Source organism: Rhyacophila brunnea, unplaced genomic scaffold (genome assembly GCF_057557595.1).
Source record: "Rhyacophila brunnea isolate RB1 unplaced genomic scaffold, BYU_Rbru_1.0 scaffold_13, whole genome shotgun sequence".
NCBI lineage: Eukaryota > Metazoa > Arthropoda > Insecta > Trichoptera > Rhyacophilidae > Rhyacophila > Rhyacophila brunnea.
This window is the reverse complement of record NW_028232785.1, coordinates 21,918,095-21,935,326: the sequence shown is the minus strand read 5'-3', so window position 1 is coordinate 21,935,326 and position 17,232 is coordinate 21,918,095. Positions and strand designations below refer to the sequence as shown.

Below are 17,232 nucleotides of genomic sequence, written 5' to 3'. Positions count from 1 at the left end.
ACCCATTGTAGTAAAAAGCCGTATGCTTGTGATTTATGCTCCTTTAAAGCATGCAGCTTAGTGACCTCAATATACATAAAATGACTCATACTGGAGAAAGACCTCATAAGTGCGATGTTTGTTCCTATCAAAGTTCACGGTTGGATACCCTCAAATTCCACAAAATGACACATACTGGTGAAAAACCATATAAATGCGATGTGTGTAGTTATCAAACTTCGCGTGTTAGTCAACTCAAAATACACCAAATTATGCATACTGGTGAAAACCCATATAATTGTGACGTATGTTCTTACTCGTGTAAAACCACTCGGCAATTAAAAAAACATAAAATCAGACACATTGATGTCTCTATGGCGAAGTGATCTATAACATCGAGCCAGAGCGACAGTTAACTATCCTGACCCGTGGAAGAACAAACGACTACGGGCAGACCAGGATACCATCTGGAGTATTGACGAATGAATGCACTCTCAGTACTATTCAAAGGCTCACAATATGACCTTATTTTATTAATGACAAGCTGAAGAACCCGGCTTCGCACAGGGTCGCTTCGTGGATACATGTTTCTTGGATATTAAAAAAAAATAATAAGTAATTATCTTTTTAATGTTAAAATATATGTGTAATACAATATGGCAATATGAAACTAACTCTAATAGGAGGCCAGGCAAAAGAACGCTAAATTAAAATCGAATCCAAAATATGCAAACGTTATATGTAGTAAAAATATTCAAAATTTGATGGAACAAAGACACATCAAACTTTGTATTTTATATAATACTAATTTAGAAACACTCGCGGGTGTGCGCACAACAACTGCCAAAGTTTCATCGCAATCCGATGAATGGTGTAGGAACGCATACGGGACTGACAGCAGACAGACAGACATTCATTTTTTATATATAAGATATAGCCTATATTCTTCGCGCAAGTGCAAGCAATAAGTTGACAAAGTTTTGTGCAATCGGATGAACGGTATGGGAGCGCATAAAATACGAACAAATAAACAAATAATAATTTTTATATATTAGATTCAATGATTATAAAAAAACTAAAAAAAAAACTTTTTTTTGTCTTATTTTTTCTTTTATATTAAGGGATATTATGGGGTTGGGCGTTGGGTTTAACAATCTCACTCCGTAAAAACCATTATTACGATGCATGCCAGAAACAGCCTCGAATTTTGACTGATTCATGAATCACCTTGTTCACGTAAACGAATCTGAACATAGATACAGGTACTTCCATTAATATAATATAATATCGTCTGTTCTGGCAGAATACACTAACTGGAGAACACTAGTTTTGAGTAATTTGACTTTGAATTTGTTAAAATGTTTGAAATGGTCTATCATGTGAGTTTATTAAGTAATCGTAAAAAGGATGACTTTAAAATAAAGACTGTTCATTTATTAAGAAGGTTTCCAGACGGTAAAGTTTGAAATAAGGAACATTTTGGTATAACTAACTCAACATGTAATTTTTTCGAATTAGTGTCTTCTGCCAGAACAGTGACGATAATATGACCTACATCCCTTGTGAAAAGGAAAATAATCTTAAATAATATTATGTGCCTATTCAATTGTCCCGAATTTGTGTTTTTTTTTAAATCAAACAAACCCCTTGACATAATATTTACACTCTTCCATGATAGTACAAACCTTATTACGCAACAAATTATTTTGTTTTAAATGCTTTATTTATGATTTCTTTTACAAATGTTTTACAGTTTTGAGTTTTTTCTTTGCGACCGACCCAGATGACCTTCAGAAAAGGATGTAGAAGCTGATGTAAGTCGCAGAGTACCCACCTAGGCGTTAATTAAAGATACTTTAGGGGCGGTAGTTATTCCAAGGGCGGCAAATCGAGGAGAATCGTTAGGTATATGACGTAGAAATAGCTACCTAAACTTAGTAATAACGGAAATATCTTTCCATTGCAAAAATCAGGTCACTGGTTGGAAACAAAATGTATAAATTGACATAAAAGTTTTAACAGGACTGTAACTTTTTGTCGGGTTCGCGATTTCTAGTTTACTTCCATTTTCCTATGACGTCATCTCCTTGATGACCAGTAATGACACGTGCCATTGCCGACTCCTAAAGATAGCGAAGTATATTTAAATTATTCATATGTAGTTTAAATGCATCTGAAACCTTGGACTCGCAATATTGTCTATTGAAGCAGAGATGGCATTTAAATAAAATTAGATTTAATGGAAATAATATTTTGTTAGTAATGTATCCATACAATACATTTCTTAGATATTGGAGTCATAAAGGGATGATAAAATATACTGTATAAAAAATGGGGCGGCATTTTGGCTCTGCCTAGGGGCGGGATTTTGTCAAGGAACATCACTGCCTATAAATGTCTCGAAGCAACCCGCCAATGGAGATGCTACAGTGTTTTAGTATAGCTGAATAATTCCTTCAATAATTAAGAGCTTAGTATACCTGTGTGGTTCTCCATTAACAGTGAGAGTAGCCTAAAAATTTAAATAAAAAGAATAAAATGTAGCAATAATATTATTGTCTATTGAAGGTGCTACATTCAAATGCATTGGAACTACACTATGTGAAAAATATTGTACAACACAATAATATCAGTTGTCATGGTACATAACCAATGACAAACAGTTGGAATGAAGACAGAGATGCAATTATTATTATTAATTATCATTAGGTACCTACTTACTAGTTGTAGGTACACTTTATACGGTGGTATAACAATGGTGGCCTAAATTTGAGTAAGCGGCTTTGGCAGCTGGATGGAGGCAGATTCTGGAAGAGGGAAAGACTCACATAGGGTTGTAGCGCCAGGAAATAGAAAAAATAATTTAATATACATACGTAAGTAAGTAGGTACGTTGGAACATTAACGTCTTACTGATAGTCAATTTAAAATCTTATTTCGTCACTGTTCTGGCAGAAAACACTAATTCGAAAAAATTACATATTGAGTTAGTACCAAAATGTTCCTTATTTCAAACTTTACCGTCTGGAAACCTTCTTAATAAATAAACAGTCTTTGTTTTAAAGTCATCCTTTTTACGATTACTTAATAAACTCACATGATAGACCATTATATCAATCATTTTAACAACTTCAAAGTCAAATTACTCAAAACTAGTATTCTCTTCTATGTTACCTACCAATTTATTTTTAGTTTACGTTGCAAAATCTCATTATAGGCCTGCCATGTCAAATAATTGAATAGGTACCTACTGTCATTTACCTCCATTTTATTAGGGGAAAAACATGCTGTCACTTTTATTTTGTTGTCTGGTTTTTCGTCTGGATTTTAGGACTTGGAGGTGAACAAATCACACCGGAATTGTTTTGGAAACGGCAAGGTATATTTAAGTTAATATTATATGATAGTTACATTTTTAATAATTTATTTTACGGAGGACGAAATGCGCGTGTTTACTGTTTGGCTGTTTGCAGCATATTACCCGCCATCTTGTGGTTCGCTTTCAACAAGAGCGGCGACGTTGCAAATATTGTTCAACGGTCATAATCTACGGCATTGCCGGCTCTATTATTATTATTATTTATTTTCGTAATCAGCGCTTTACTATTTTTGTTGGATTTGATACCGACTCGGGCCTCTCCAGATACACAGAGACACCCCCAAATGGGGACCATACGGGTGTAACACTACATACATAGGTATATTATAATTTACCTACTTACCTACCCATCCACAATCAAAACTGGCAGTAATCCCACACCCTCTTTCTTCACCTTGAATAAACATATGCATTAATTGGATGTGGATACAGGCGTTACAAATTAACACCACTGCACTCACCATCAAACTGTGTATTGAGCCTACTGCGTAACGGTCACTATAACCTACACCTCAGTTTAGAATGCGGGGATTGATAATGTATCCATCTTTTCTCACTCATGCAGCAAAATGTAAGTGATGCAATACAAATAAATTGTTACGACAAGGTCACGCAAGCTTTCACGGGGTTTATTTGAAAATGACTTTCAAGTAAGCAGGTAAAGTAAATAAAAATAGGAATAGATGTAGTCGAACAAGAACTTCTTGTCCATAATAATCCCCTCCAGTATTAGCGCTCGCGAAGCTAGAGGGACGCCCCCAATTATATCATCATTTCATTTTACTCTCCCGTGGTACCTATACGGATCTATCAATTTACGTACCTACCTACCTATTTTTAAGCATTTATAATCAGGAGTGATATTAGAATAAAATTGTTATTTGTAAACTTTAGGTTTATTGCGAAAAAGAAAAAATGCCGATACAGAATTTAAATAGGTACGCATCTAGCACGCGTTGCCGCCATGACATGTACGTCACTGAGAAGTCTTCTATATGCGACTACAGCGACTTCCTGTTATCGCCTATTTCTTGTTGTCGGGCAGTAGTGCCTATCTTTTCTCACATTACAACTAAGTAGGTAGGTATTAAAGTAGAACGCATTTTACATTATTATTTTCATAACCTAACTAATTACCTATGTGCCTACGTTCTGAACGACGCGTTGGACATATTGTTATCTGATATACATAATATTATACAATATTAATTTATTTAGAAAAACCCCATATAAATTAGTAGGTAGGTAATACAAACCTCTTAAAAGTGAATTCGATTTTTTTTTTCTATATTGCGGCAACACTTAAACGAAACTTGAACCGGCTGCTGTCAATTTATTTTCTGTCAAATTTACTCTTTAAATACACAATCATGGATGTAAAGCGCGATTGTCAAGAAGACCAAACTGGTAGTGAAGAGAAGCCTTGGTTTGACGTACTAATAATTAATCATCCAGCTGATATAAAGCAAGAAACTATCGAAGATTCCAGATGCGATTTTGAGGTTAACATTTAGGCTTTCCTCCCACGGCGCAACTGAAATCTGACAGAACTGGTTTGTGAAGGAACTCATAAACTGGCCAATGTGATGCTTCGCACACGGCGCTACTGAAACCACTTGAAATAATAATCACATAACCTCAAACTGTCAAACTGAACCATCAGCTGTTTTGTACAAAAACCGACAACACGCACGCTGCTGCGTTTATTCGATTACAATTAAGCTATTTCAATTTTTCTTATCTTGTACTTTTTACGTTTTGGGTTGTTAATGATTTTTATAGCATGACACATGTTCGCAGTGTGACCAATTTTGGTAAAAAATATGATTTTTCACCGAATCTAATGATGTTGGTACCACTGTTTTACGGTGACTGGAAACTTCAAAGACCGCGCGACTAGCATGTCGCGTCTCTTCGCGACCGTTTTGAAGCTGAGAGATTCCAGTCTCGCCGTCAGCGAGCCGCCATTGAAATACATTAGCTAGATACTGGCTGGAATTTTAGTTTCAGTTCCGACTGACATAAGTTGCGCCGTGGGAGGATGGCCTTAATAATAGTTTAATGCGTATTCATTCGCTTGCTATGTAGTACAGATACGATAAGTATAATACTTCATATTATGTTTATATTTTATTTAATAACGTACGTGAACAGGATTTAAGCAAATTGTAGCAAATTAAATAGGTAACTGTGTGTTAATTGTGTTAATGTTACCATAATGAAAAAGTACGTATGCCAAGTTACGCAATGAATAAACTCGAAATTATATTATCTGTCCGTATATTCATATATTACCTATTATGATTGTTTAATAAATGAGATAAGTAACCCAATCAATATATTGTACATACTACATTATAATATTAAGTACATAAGCACACCTATTCTATACACAAGGCTGCTATCGGCGGCTGTCGAGGGTAGTTTATCTTATTTATATAATGAAGTACATTTATAGATCGGAACCGTTTCCTCGTGTCAAGCCTATCAGGCACCATTAGCGACACAGACATTTACAGTGATGTACTTAAGTATGTTTTGATTTAATTTGTTTTTCTGTTATTATTATTATTATATACTATATTCTCTTCTTCTCTCTTGTTCGGGTAATATTTTTTATAATGTAAATCTCATTTTGTGTACGTCTTGAATTTAGATTTGTTATGTCCACAATGTTTTGTATTCTTAAATAAATAAATAAATTATAATTATTACAATAAGTTACCCGTCAAAACTGTCTATCTCGCTCTAAAAGTTAACACAGAAAAGAGAGGTGCTGTCGATCGATAGCATTTACTGTAACAAATAATACCTCAATACATAAATATGATAAACTACCCGCGATTGACGCCGATAGAAGTCTTGTATATAGAATAGATGCGCAGGGTGGGTTTTCCGATCCGGACCCCGCCAAACCTTCAGGAACGAAAAAAATCAAATTGTTTAGGCTAATGGGTTATTACTTCTTGACCGGATGATTTGAGTGTCGAATATCATTCTGAACGGGTTGATCTCTTTCTATGTTCTGTGCCCCTCTCCTTTTGGTATTTTACTTCCTTGTCTAGATGGCACGATTTGGCTCGCGGGTAAAAGCTCCCGCGCATTCCAGGTACATGTGACCTCATTGAGCCGTCCACACGCACTCTCGCGCGCGATCATCTGGACAAACTCCACGACTCGCAAAACCTGTCATTGGATCTCGTGAATTGGTGAAATCATTTGAAGCATCCAATATTTATTTTCATATTCTCACGCGGCATGACTAAAAGATAAGATAGCGCGGACGACATAAACGGACACTCTTGACCTTAATAATTATGACCGTTAAGCCTCACACACTGCTATACTTAACTCGTAGCTGAGCACCTGTAGTTTTAGCCGCAGGCCAAGTGTTCGTCGTTAGACTCAAAAATCGTATGTGGGTATGGAGAATGTTACCGGGAAATTGACCGGAAGCTATTATAAATAGTAGGTTAGGTCAACGCGGAAGGCAGTGGTACCTGCTATTTTGTTAACCCACCGTATTAGTTAATAATGCCAGTGTTATTATCACATTTTTACTCTAATTTCCTGCAATGCTTCACGAACAGCGAATCAATTATGCTATACAGCCATCTCGTTCCGATACGACAGCTCCCGGTGAAATGTGGTACGCCGAAATGTAATACGTATAATTTACATGTACTCTGATAATAATGCTTACATATTTACTTGCTATACCTATTATGTGATTGAAAAGTAGATACCCACAATTCTTTCAGCACCCAACACTGAGCTTCACTGCAATAAAATCTGAGACTGATGTTCAGGTGTTTAATATCAAACAAGAAGTTGTTGGAGACACGAAGCACCAATTCTATGATGATGGTTCAAAGCCTAGATGCTCGTATTCTGATTACAGGCCAGTACATGAAGTAGGTACTACCAATTAATTAATTCTGTCATCTGTGACGTATTGTATTCTATCTTATTATCCATCAGCTGTCCAAACTCCGCCGTTCTTAGTAGCATTGACTTGCATGTCCCTGATAACTATATTAAAAATCGGGAGCATCAGGTGTTTGTGCTCCCAAGGTGCATAACCAACCTGCAATTGGTAATTCCAATTGGGAGGGCAACAACTCTGTTCAGCCAAATCGATTCGAATGTTTACATATTCCACCTGCGTGAGGATGAGTACCTATAGGTGGACGTTGTTTTATAAATTCTTAATATAGGGTCCACTTTGCTCATTCGGTGTGCTTCCGTGTTTTATGTTTTTTCTACCTATTTACTTTTTATACTGTTTTTTTTTGTGATAGTTCATATATTTCTTTTTTTATTACACTGTTTTAAAATACTATATCTTTGATTTTAGATGTCATGTTGTGAACGTCTTAAATTTTTAATTTGTAATGGTCACTGTATGGTAAAAAAAAATGAGTTTGAATGGTCGTATCCGCGATAATCAATGATATCTCTTTTAAACCTATGTTCGAATCCGCGAATCTCTAGATATTCTAATATATATTCTCCATTCTTAAGGGCGGACATGCTCAGCGTAGGTCAAAATGGAGTTTTTATTGTATTTTCAAAGCATGATCCTGGACATTCCATAAACGTTGTAGATAATCTATTTATATAATTCTGAAGCCTTATTATCCTTTATTTTAAACATTTGACGACTGCATAAAGTATTTTTATTGCATAAAATAGTATTCTTTTAACCTCTCGCTCTTATGTTTTAGAATATAGTTTTATTTCAATACATCCATGTGCAGTGGTGTTAAGATTTTTTACATTTGTTAATTTTTAAACGCATTTATAAAACCATTAGTATAATTTATGTCGACATTATCATAGTGAATTATTTACGATAAAAAATTATATTGATAATCTCTGTGTTCCCAAATTTGACAAGAATTAGGCATTTTATTATTTAAAAAATGAGCAAGATTAACACTGTTATTTTTATTTTGCTTCCAGAAAAACACAATAAATATAACTGACATAAAAGCTGAAATTATTTGTCAGTCAGATTATCGTAATGGAGATTTAGTTGAAGTTGGAACACATCAATTTAAATGTGATGAACCTAAACCCGAATGTTCCTACTCTCAATTCACCCCTGTAAATTTGGTAATTTTTAAAAATATTTGTTCAATTTATTATTATATGTGTTTTACAAATCTTTCTTTAGACTTAGACGATGAATTACGGTCACTTTAGGTAGGTATGTCTTAAAAAGGAATTTTTGATATATAATAATATGTTAATGAATAATTATTACAAGATTAGATGTTAGCGGTAAGAGACAGCGGAAGAATGCATATCCAATAACTTGCGATCAGCTATTAATTGACATACCTATGCAACAATTGAATAGCTATTGGACCTAGTCGCTAAAGAGGCTGATACTATCGCATTTATATTATGTATTCACTTAGATTGTTAGATATTAGCTTTTATTACTTATTATAATTTAATATTTTGTTCTACATGTTCTTCTATCCTATGTACCCTTTTAACTTAAAGATAATACCAGGAAACATGGATAGATTTTCACCACAGGCACGTTTGGTGCCCTGATTTGTAGAATCTCATTTGAACAGAAATGATTTTAAGCTTAAACTGAGGCTAAGAGCAGGACATACAATGTATAAACGATTTGATGTTCTCGTAGGAAGAAGCGATTCGCAGCTCTGTGATGAATGTGATGTTTTGGAGGACATTTGAACATATAAAAAAGATATGTATATTCAAAGTCAAAGCACATTTAAGTGTATGGTGACCTCAGTTTTCAGTAACGGATCATAAGACATTTCCAGGCATAAAGACTCTTGATGACCAAACGTAGGGTCCTGTGATTCTCTCGATAAGGACCGGGAGTGCTTTGGTGTAGGCATTAACTTTAATCTCAGAATTTTCCTCAGACTTATTTAAGTAACATTTAAAATTCAATGTGTCTTCTTTTCAGAATTCTTCCCTGCTATGTTTCACAGGACATCAGAATACGTATGAGAGTATATTGGGGGAAAATAATGACAAATTATTCGACAAACATATATCACCTGCAACTACAGATATCCAAAATAAAACTATACAAAATTCTGATATTACTATAGATACACAGACCATAAAACAGGAACTGGGGACATGTACGTATCTGCCAAAGGTGGTACGTATTAATTTGAAACATGTAGTACACTTCCCACGAAATTTTATTTGCAGTAATTGTTACGAAGTCTTTGAATCCGCAAATAAACTAAAAACTCATAACATCTCATGCAATAAATGTGAAAATTTTGAAACAGAAATTGCAATTATTACTACAATTGAAAAGCAATATCAATGTGATGTCTGCTCAAAAGATTTTAAATATCCAAGTGATTTTAAAAGACACAAACTGACGCATATTGACAAAAAACTACACGAGTGCGATCTATGCTCGTATAAATGCCCGACCCTCAGTGCGCTGAATATACATAAAATGAAACATGCTGGCGAAAAACCGTATGAATGCGATGTATGCTTATTTCAATTTTCGCGCCTTGGTGATTTAAAACAACATACAATTACACACACCGGTGAAAAACCATATCAATGCAACATATGCTCATTTCCATGTGCACGGCTCGGTGACTTAAAAAAACACAAAATGACACACACAGGTGAAAAACCGTATAAATGTGACATTTGTTCATTTACAAGTTCGCGACTTGATGGTCTCAAAATACATAAAATGACACATACCGGTGAAAAAACATATGAATGCGATGTATGTTTACGTAAATACACGCATCTTAGTAATCTCAAGAGACATAAAATGATACATTCTAGTGAAAAACCATACCAATGTGAGCTCTGCTCATATAAATGCTCGCGTCTCAGTTCTCTAAAACTACATAAAATAAAACATACTGACGAAAAACCATTCCAATGCGATGTTTGCTCCTTTAAATGCTGGCAGTTAAGTGTTCTCAAAACACATAAAGCATCACATACTGGTGAACAACCATATAAATGCGATGTTTGCTCATTTAAATCATCATTTCTCAGCCATCTTACATTACATAAAAGGACACACACTGGTGAAAAACCGTATGGATGTGACGTTTGTTCATATAAATTCTCGCGGCGCGATTATCTAAAAAAACATAAAATGACGCACACTGATGAAAAACCATATAAATGCAACGTATGTTTGTACAGATGCGCGCAGGCAAGTGCTCTTGAAAGACATAAAATGACACATTCTGGTGATAAGCCATATCAATGCGATGCTTGCTCATATAAATGCACACAACTCTATTATCTCAAAAAACATAAACAAATTACCCATGACAATAATAGTACGAATATAAGTTAATGTGAAGTATTTTGTGTGAAAATATGTCATGAGATATGTTTCGATCTAAAAACCATATGTGCGGGTGTAAAAGGAGCTAGTTGAAATAAAAGACAGAAGAAAAAAGGTGGGTATTGACGATACCCCGGTCCTGGAATAGTCTCAAAGGTACTTTATCTTCAACCGGTCCTGCCCTCGGACCGATCAAGAACCTTTGTTTGGCTAGCTCGATACTATTCGGGGAGAGGGTGATCAACTAAAGTTCTTGATTGACACTTTTGGAATACACTTAATCAATATTATTTAACTTTATATTATTTAAAACCATCACCTAGCAATAGGTTGGTGTCTAGGTTATTAATTATCCGATTGACTTTCAAATCGAATTTATTTTCGTAAATATTTACGTAAACGTCAAAGACAGCTGACTATCTGTCACTTTCCTTAGTATCAGATGTTTTTCGTAAAATGTTTCGTTGATTATTTTCAAAATAAAAACTCCTTGTGGTAATTCAGTTTAAATTATTTATTAAATTATTCTCGATAAATAAATTTAATTTCTTTTTAATTAATTGTTTATTGACAATTATACACTTTAGTTTAATTTAAAATAATTGCATAATTATTTTATAAAACTTATTTAACTTAATTATTAAATAAAGTTAATTAATTATAATTATTTTATATTTACTTTATGTACGATTACACTCTTATAACTATGAGTCGCCGACCGTAAACTTTAAGGAGCTATGCTCTTTCAAAACAAAAAATAATATCGCGGAAATGAGATCGCAGACGATGACGCGACGCGGTAGTGTTTACGTTATCAACTGACAACCCGAATCACACACGTCATCCACTGTGACGTCAGACTGTGACGCGACAGGAATATCCCGCGAACGAATATATCGGGGAAATATCCAAAAACTAAGCGAATTCGGATCGCCTTCGGGCACAACCTCCCAGCAATATTGAAAAATCGACGACTGACGGTATAGAAAAAACACGTCCCTTTATACTCTTCGAAAGGGAACTCCCCGAGATTTTGACGTCATTTGAAAAATGGTCCAATGGGAGATCTTTCTACCTCCTCCACAGAGCTAAGAGCCAAAGTTTTGGACCAATCACAGAAAAGCCGTTTATTTCCCGGCTTTTCCGGAAAATTATGATCATTCAATAGAATAAAAATATACAATTAGTTAATACCTATAGGCGGTACAAGTTTGATAACAATCGTAAAAGTCTTTATAGTGCTTTCGACATAGATTGTCCAAATATCTGTTAGTTCGTTTATCGGGCTAACGAAAAAGAAAAATGAAAATATTTTCGCTAAAAATAAAGCGTAACAGAGACGTGAATCATTAAAATCACCGTTCAAGAGCGTGGTTGTAATAAGACTGGCAGAAATCGAAGTTGTTCGTTTCTTTTATGCAGAACTTTTGCGAGCTAATTACAGACAGCCTGAAGGGGTTACGATTAAAATTTATTTTATTACATTTATAGAACACTTCAACTTAAAGGTATAACATTAGTTTCAGTCTAAATTTCTATGACAAGTATTCATTTATTGAGTTTGAAAATTACCTATTTCGGGTAATTTAATATTGTTCTGTCAGGGTTAATTGTCAGATCTAAAGAACAATTTTTATTCGTAAATTAGGAAAGCAACCGAGTCCTCAGACTTACATTATCAGAATTTCCATTTTCGAAATTCCTTCATTTAACTTTTACAAAAGTAGGTACTTAAATTGGTACCCTTTTTATTACGATTCGAAATATTAATTTATTATTTAAATTGAGTGTGCGTAATCAGTACTTACAAAACGTAATCATTAGATTTTAATTACGACAATATTTGATATCATAATTTATTTATTTAAGTTATTTTGCTTTGGTATCGGCAATTAGATCGATACCAAATTTGAAAAAATAAAATTAATTTTTATATAATTCAAAATCAGATTAAATACAAATGGACATTTATTTACAATGTTTAGCAAATGATATCCCATAAGTCGTTTACAATTTAATATCTATTTTTAACCTTAATCCTATACATTTCAATTACTTACATTTCACCTTATAAGACCATTTGGTCCCCTTGAAAGAAAATTCATCCGTAGTTCATTCTGAGGGGCTATAAGTCGCTCAGATTGTACTATGGGACTCAATACACAATTACTATAGCTTTGTTTAGAGATAGGCCACGTATTTTCAAGTAAAATCGACATTTAAGGTCGGATCGAAAAGTTGTGACGTCACTAATTTATTAAGGGGAAATGCCGGCTGATGGCCTACATTTTGGGGCCGTGTCAGTATGTAGAAGGCCGAGCACTCACCGGCCCATAGTCTCGTATGTCACAAGTTTGAATCCTATATCTGACAAATACACAAATGTTGTTTTTCAAATTGTGCTTGGAGTCAGAGTATAAACATACTAACTTGAGCAACCGGTTAACATCCATTTCTCGTAAAAAGAACTGTGTATTACCTACAACCTCCATTCTGTGGAGGCCCATATTATGATTTCCTCGGTGGAGTAAGTAAGTAAATTAAAAATATAATCATATAGCATAATTTATTTTAAATTATGGATGTGCTCTAAGTATCCAGTCATATTTATAATTGACATATTATATTTTTTTGGTTCATGGCGGAGTGGAATCGAAATCGTCCAACACACAATTGCAAACAGATCTCACTTTATCTCGAATCGGTCTAATTACCAATGTAGATAACCCATTTACCTACACATAAACAAACTGTGTACTGCCTTTGATTAAAATATCTTCGGATATTCGAGCCATATCGAGACTTCTGCCACCAGACTCGAGATTTTGGAACTCTATTTTTTCATAGTACATATACTATATTATTTCGGGCGACGAAAACACTTTGGCTTCCGGCAAATCTTAAGGCATCAAAATGTTCTTATTATAACCAAGAAGCTTATATCTGCTTGAAGATTTTTTTGTGTAGGGTTACTAATATGTAGTGCATTGTTACTATGGTTTAACTGTTCAGAATCGGTATTAAGTTCATGTGTAAAAAATAGACCATTATAATTTTCTTCTTTGGCCATATCCGCCCTTTAATTGGGGCATATGGACACCACACAGCGCCTCCAAGAATCCCTATCGCTCTCCAGTCTTCTTGCTTCGTTCCAGGTCAAACCAGCATCCCGTAGCTCCGCCGTATACACTCTGTAGATAGTATTTAGCGGCCTTCCAAGACGCCGGACTCCGGTCGGCTTAAAGAACAGGCAAGTCAGGTCGAGGTTCTCTTTTGGCATCCGCAGCACATGGCCGATCCAGGTCCAACATCGCCTCTTCACTTTCAGCGTGATGAGAGGCTGCTTGGTGCATTCTCTTATCTCCTCGTTGCTCCTAAAGTCATACCACCGCACACCCAGTATTCGTCGCAAACATTTGTTTTCGAAGCTCAGTATACGGTTGCTCGGAGCCTTCGTAAGGTGCCATGATTCGCTACCGTAAAGCAGCACTGTCAGAATGCAAGCGTCGAATAGGCGGCTTTTGTTTTTGACCGAGTACAATCGTGAGTCTTAGACAATCCGGATCGAGTTGAATGTTGCTCCAGCCATTCCCATTCGGATAGCGAGCTCTTTCTGCAAAATGCCATCTCTCGTCATGTGTACCTGCTGTCGACGCTCTCGATGTTTTGTCTATCGCTAATCAGAGGAAAATCAGGACAGGTGCTATTCCACAAGACGTTAGTTTTCTTTATATTATATTTTTATCTTTCCATATTGTTCATAATGCACAAGCCACCTAGGTCTATATTGTATAATATACGTCAGCATTGACAACATAAACCGTGCGTTAGATTTAACCAGGTATAAACAAACTACTTAATCCCACCCTAAAGAACCTTCATCCCGATATCTAAAGCCTGTCCTCGGAACTGGATAGTCTAGTCACGTATTGTTGCCATCAATTATTCTTACAGCTTAGTGGCGAAGGGTGGAGGTAGGCTCTTAAGATCTGTCATAAATGGCGCACATTAAACAAGACTATAATGTACAGCTGATGGTGTTGGTAAATTCTCTCACATGCTTCACTCGCAGTTAGACTCACGGCATCAGAGGCGGCCACCCTACCCATTCGGCCAATGTGGCTGCACCCAATAATTGTTCTCATATTATAAAAGCAATATGATGTTTCATCTTTTTTATAAATGCGGGTTTACCTAATTTATTTTTATTCGGATCCAAAGATTTTCAATTACTTACCTACTTACTTAAACTTCCATTTATTTTAATAGATAATTTTTTTTTATTCATTTATATCATTATTAATTTATATTAATTACTTAGGCTAATTAGAGGTATCATTTATGAAAATAATGCTAGGCTGGAGTGCTTTTGGCCGCCTGAATAATGTCTTCAAATGTGACCTTCCATTGTGCCTAAAGCGCAAAGTGTTCAACCAGTGTGTGCTTCCCGTTATTACATATGCGTGTGAAGCATGTACCCTACGTAACAGAGAGAGCTAGAAACTTAGAGTAGCACAATGTGGTATGGAGAGGTGCATGCTGGGCATAACGCTAAAGGACAAAAAGACGAATGAGTGAATAAGGAAGCAGACGTGGGTTTGCGATGTGATTGAGTTCATTAAAAGCCTCAAATGGAGATGGGCTGGACACATAGCTCGAAGAAGAGACAATCGTTGGACAAATTGGACTTGATCTATGACATATACCTACACACTATAAAAAATCATTAGGTAAGAATCCTCAAAAATATTGTGTTTTATTCGTTGAATAAAAGAAATAGTTTATTAAATTATTAGCAAGTCTAAGTAGATACATAGGCCCTACATCCTGAAGCGGACCGCCAGGCTAGGATCTTTGGCGGGCACTCCTACCTATCGCTAAAGCGTCAATTACATTGAGCTTCTTTACGAGCTGTTTGTTGGCGAATTTATAATCTGCCTGTAAAGTCGCATAGTGTAATCATCGAACAAGCTAACATGTTCGATGATTACACTGGGCAACTTTACAGGCAGATTATAAATTCGCCTATAAACAGCTCGTAAAGAAGCTCAATGTAACTAATTGAAGCTTAAGGAGAAATACAATGTGATGCTCTACAGTAGCGTTTTCCAAATAGTGTACGCAGTAAAATGAATGTGTATAGTTTTTAGTGTTTTTTATATACTTTAATGCATCTATTTGAATCATGGAGTTGTCAAGTATCAATACACAATTAAGAATCGTATCATACAACCACATAATTTCAAATAATATTATTGAAAGAAAATAGCGCCGCAGGCGTTTTTTTGCTATTAAAGCAAATTTGTGGTGTGTGTTTCTCTCACTTATCTGGTCGACTCACCACGCCGGGCCCCCAGGTTAAAGCCCTGTCAGCCCCCCACCCATTATGGGGGGCATGAAGTACGTTATAAAACCTAAATAATGTAGTAATCCGCGACTTCCGTCAGTAATTAAGGAAAAAATTAATTTATTGAACCCTACCATAATTAATTAATATCTCTACTAAAACCGATAGCCAACATTATAAGGCAATTCGATAAGCATTTCATGCACAGTCTAACAAACTTAACTAAAGAACGGTCAAAAATGAACTACGAACTACTGTATGGACGCCATTTTCAAAAAGTCAAATCGAATGTCAGATTCTGTCCAGTTGCGAGTCTCTATTGGGTTGTTTTCGACAGTGGCTCCCCCATCTTCATCAGCTTAATTGGAAAAGCATACTGGCGCGAATCCAGCAGCTACAGGTTCAAGCCCGTCGGGCGTCGTATTATGCATGAGATGTTTTTAAATTATGTATGTATACTATTCAATATGTTTGTATATTATAGAATGTTACATTCTTAAATCTTGTGTCTTATTATAAAAGGTATTTAATAATACTATAATGTCGATCCACCGAGAACAAATAACCGTGAATACTCATAATTCAGAGTTAGTATAAAACCATACTAAGTGCAATTTTTCGATTTTCAGATTTAAATGAGAAATGAAGATCTTGGCATAAAAACAGCAAATGTCACAAACGTCATTTTTTTTTCAGGAGAGGGTAAAAACATAATATCTTGGTTGTCAAACACATTTTTACTAATTTGACAATGAGATTCGTGGATGAGCTGTATATGTGCACTGTATGGGTGTACCTAAATAAAATAATAAATTGATGTTTGTTAAATAGATATTATTTAAAAAGAATGAATGAGACATTTGCTGTTTTTATAGCAAATTGAAAACATGGAAAAGCAAATAGTATGACTAAAATATAATTTTATTAAATAAAACAAAGAATATATTATATTTCTGTTATTTTTTAATTATAATACTTACTACATTTAATAAGGTTTGACATATCATAACCAATTATTAAACTACTTACATGTTTTTAAAAAATCTTGAATTAAATAAGTAAGGTAAGTTAAAAAAAAAAAACATTATGTGCATGTTACTACTGATTAGTCTTAATCACTCACACCTCCACTGTCTTACATTGTCACTGTATAAAATGATACATTTATTGGATTTTGTAAATACTTAG

General features: G+C 35.0%; 1 protein-coding gene across 1 annotated transcript; it reads left to right on the top strand.

Annotated features, from left to right (window-relative positions):
• The first annotated feature begins 4,656 nt into the window (after positions 1-4,656).
• Positions 4,657-14,514, top strand: LOC147076919 (uncharacterized). The gene is made up of 5 exons (XM_085940579.1): positions 4,657-4,860; positions 7,120-7,272; positions 8,324-8,476; positions 9,315-10,816; positions 13,002-14,514. The coding sequence occupies exons 1-4, from the start codon at positions 4,729-4,731 to the stop codon at positions 10,704-10,706; spliced, it is 1,830 nt and encodes a 609-aa protein (XP_085796705.1). The 5' UTR covers positions 4,657-4,728; the 3' UTR covers positions 10,707-10,816; positions 13,002-14,514.
• Positions 14,515-17,232: the final 2,718 nt, after the last annotated feature.

What these genes read in the sequence shown, in the direction of transcription:
- LOC147076919 (XM_085940579.1), top strand. Translation starts at nt 4,729, where the DNA reads ATGGATGTAAAGCGCGATTGTCAAGAAGACCAAACTGGTAGTGAAGAG. An exon ending in ATTACAGGCCAGTACATGAA is followed by an intron (nt 7,273 to 8,323) that starts GTAGGTACTACC and finishes TTTTGCTTCCAG; the next exon opens with AAAAACACAATAAATATAAC. An exon ending in AATTCACCCCTGTAAATTTG is followed by an intron (nt 8,477 to 9,314) that starts GTAATTTTTAAA and finishes TCTTCTTTTCAG; the next exon opens with AATTCTTCCCTGCTATGTTT.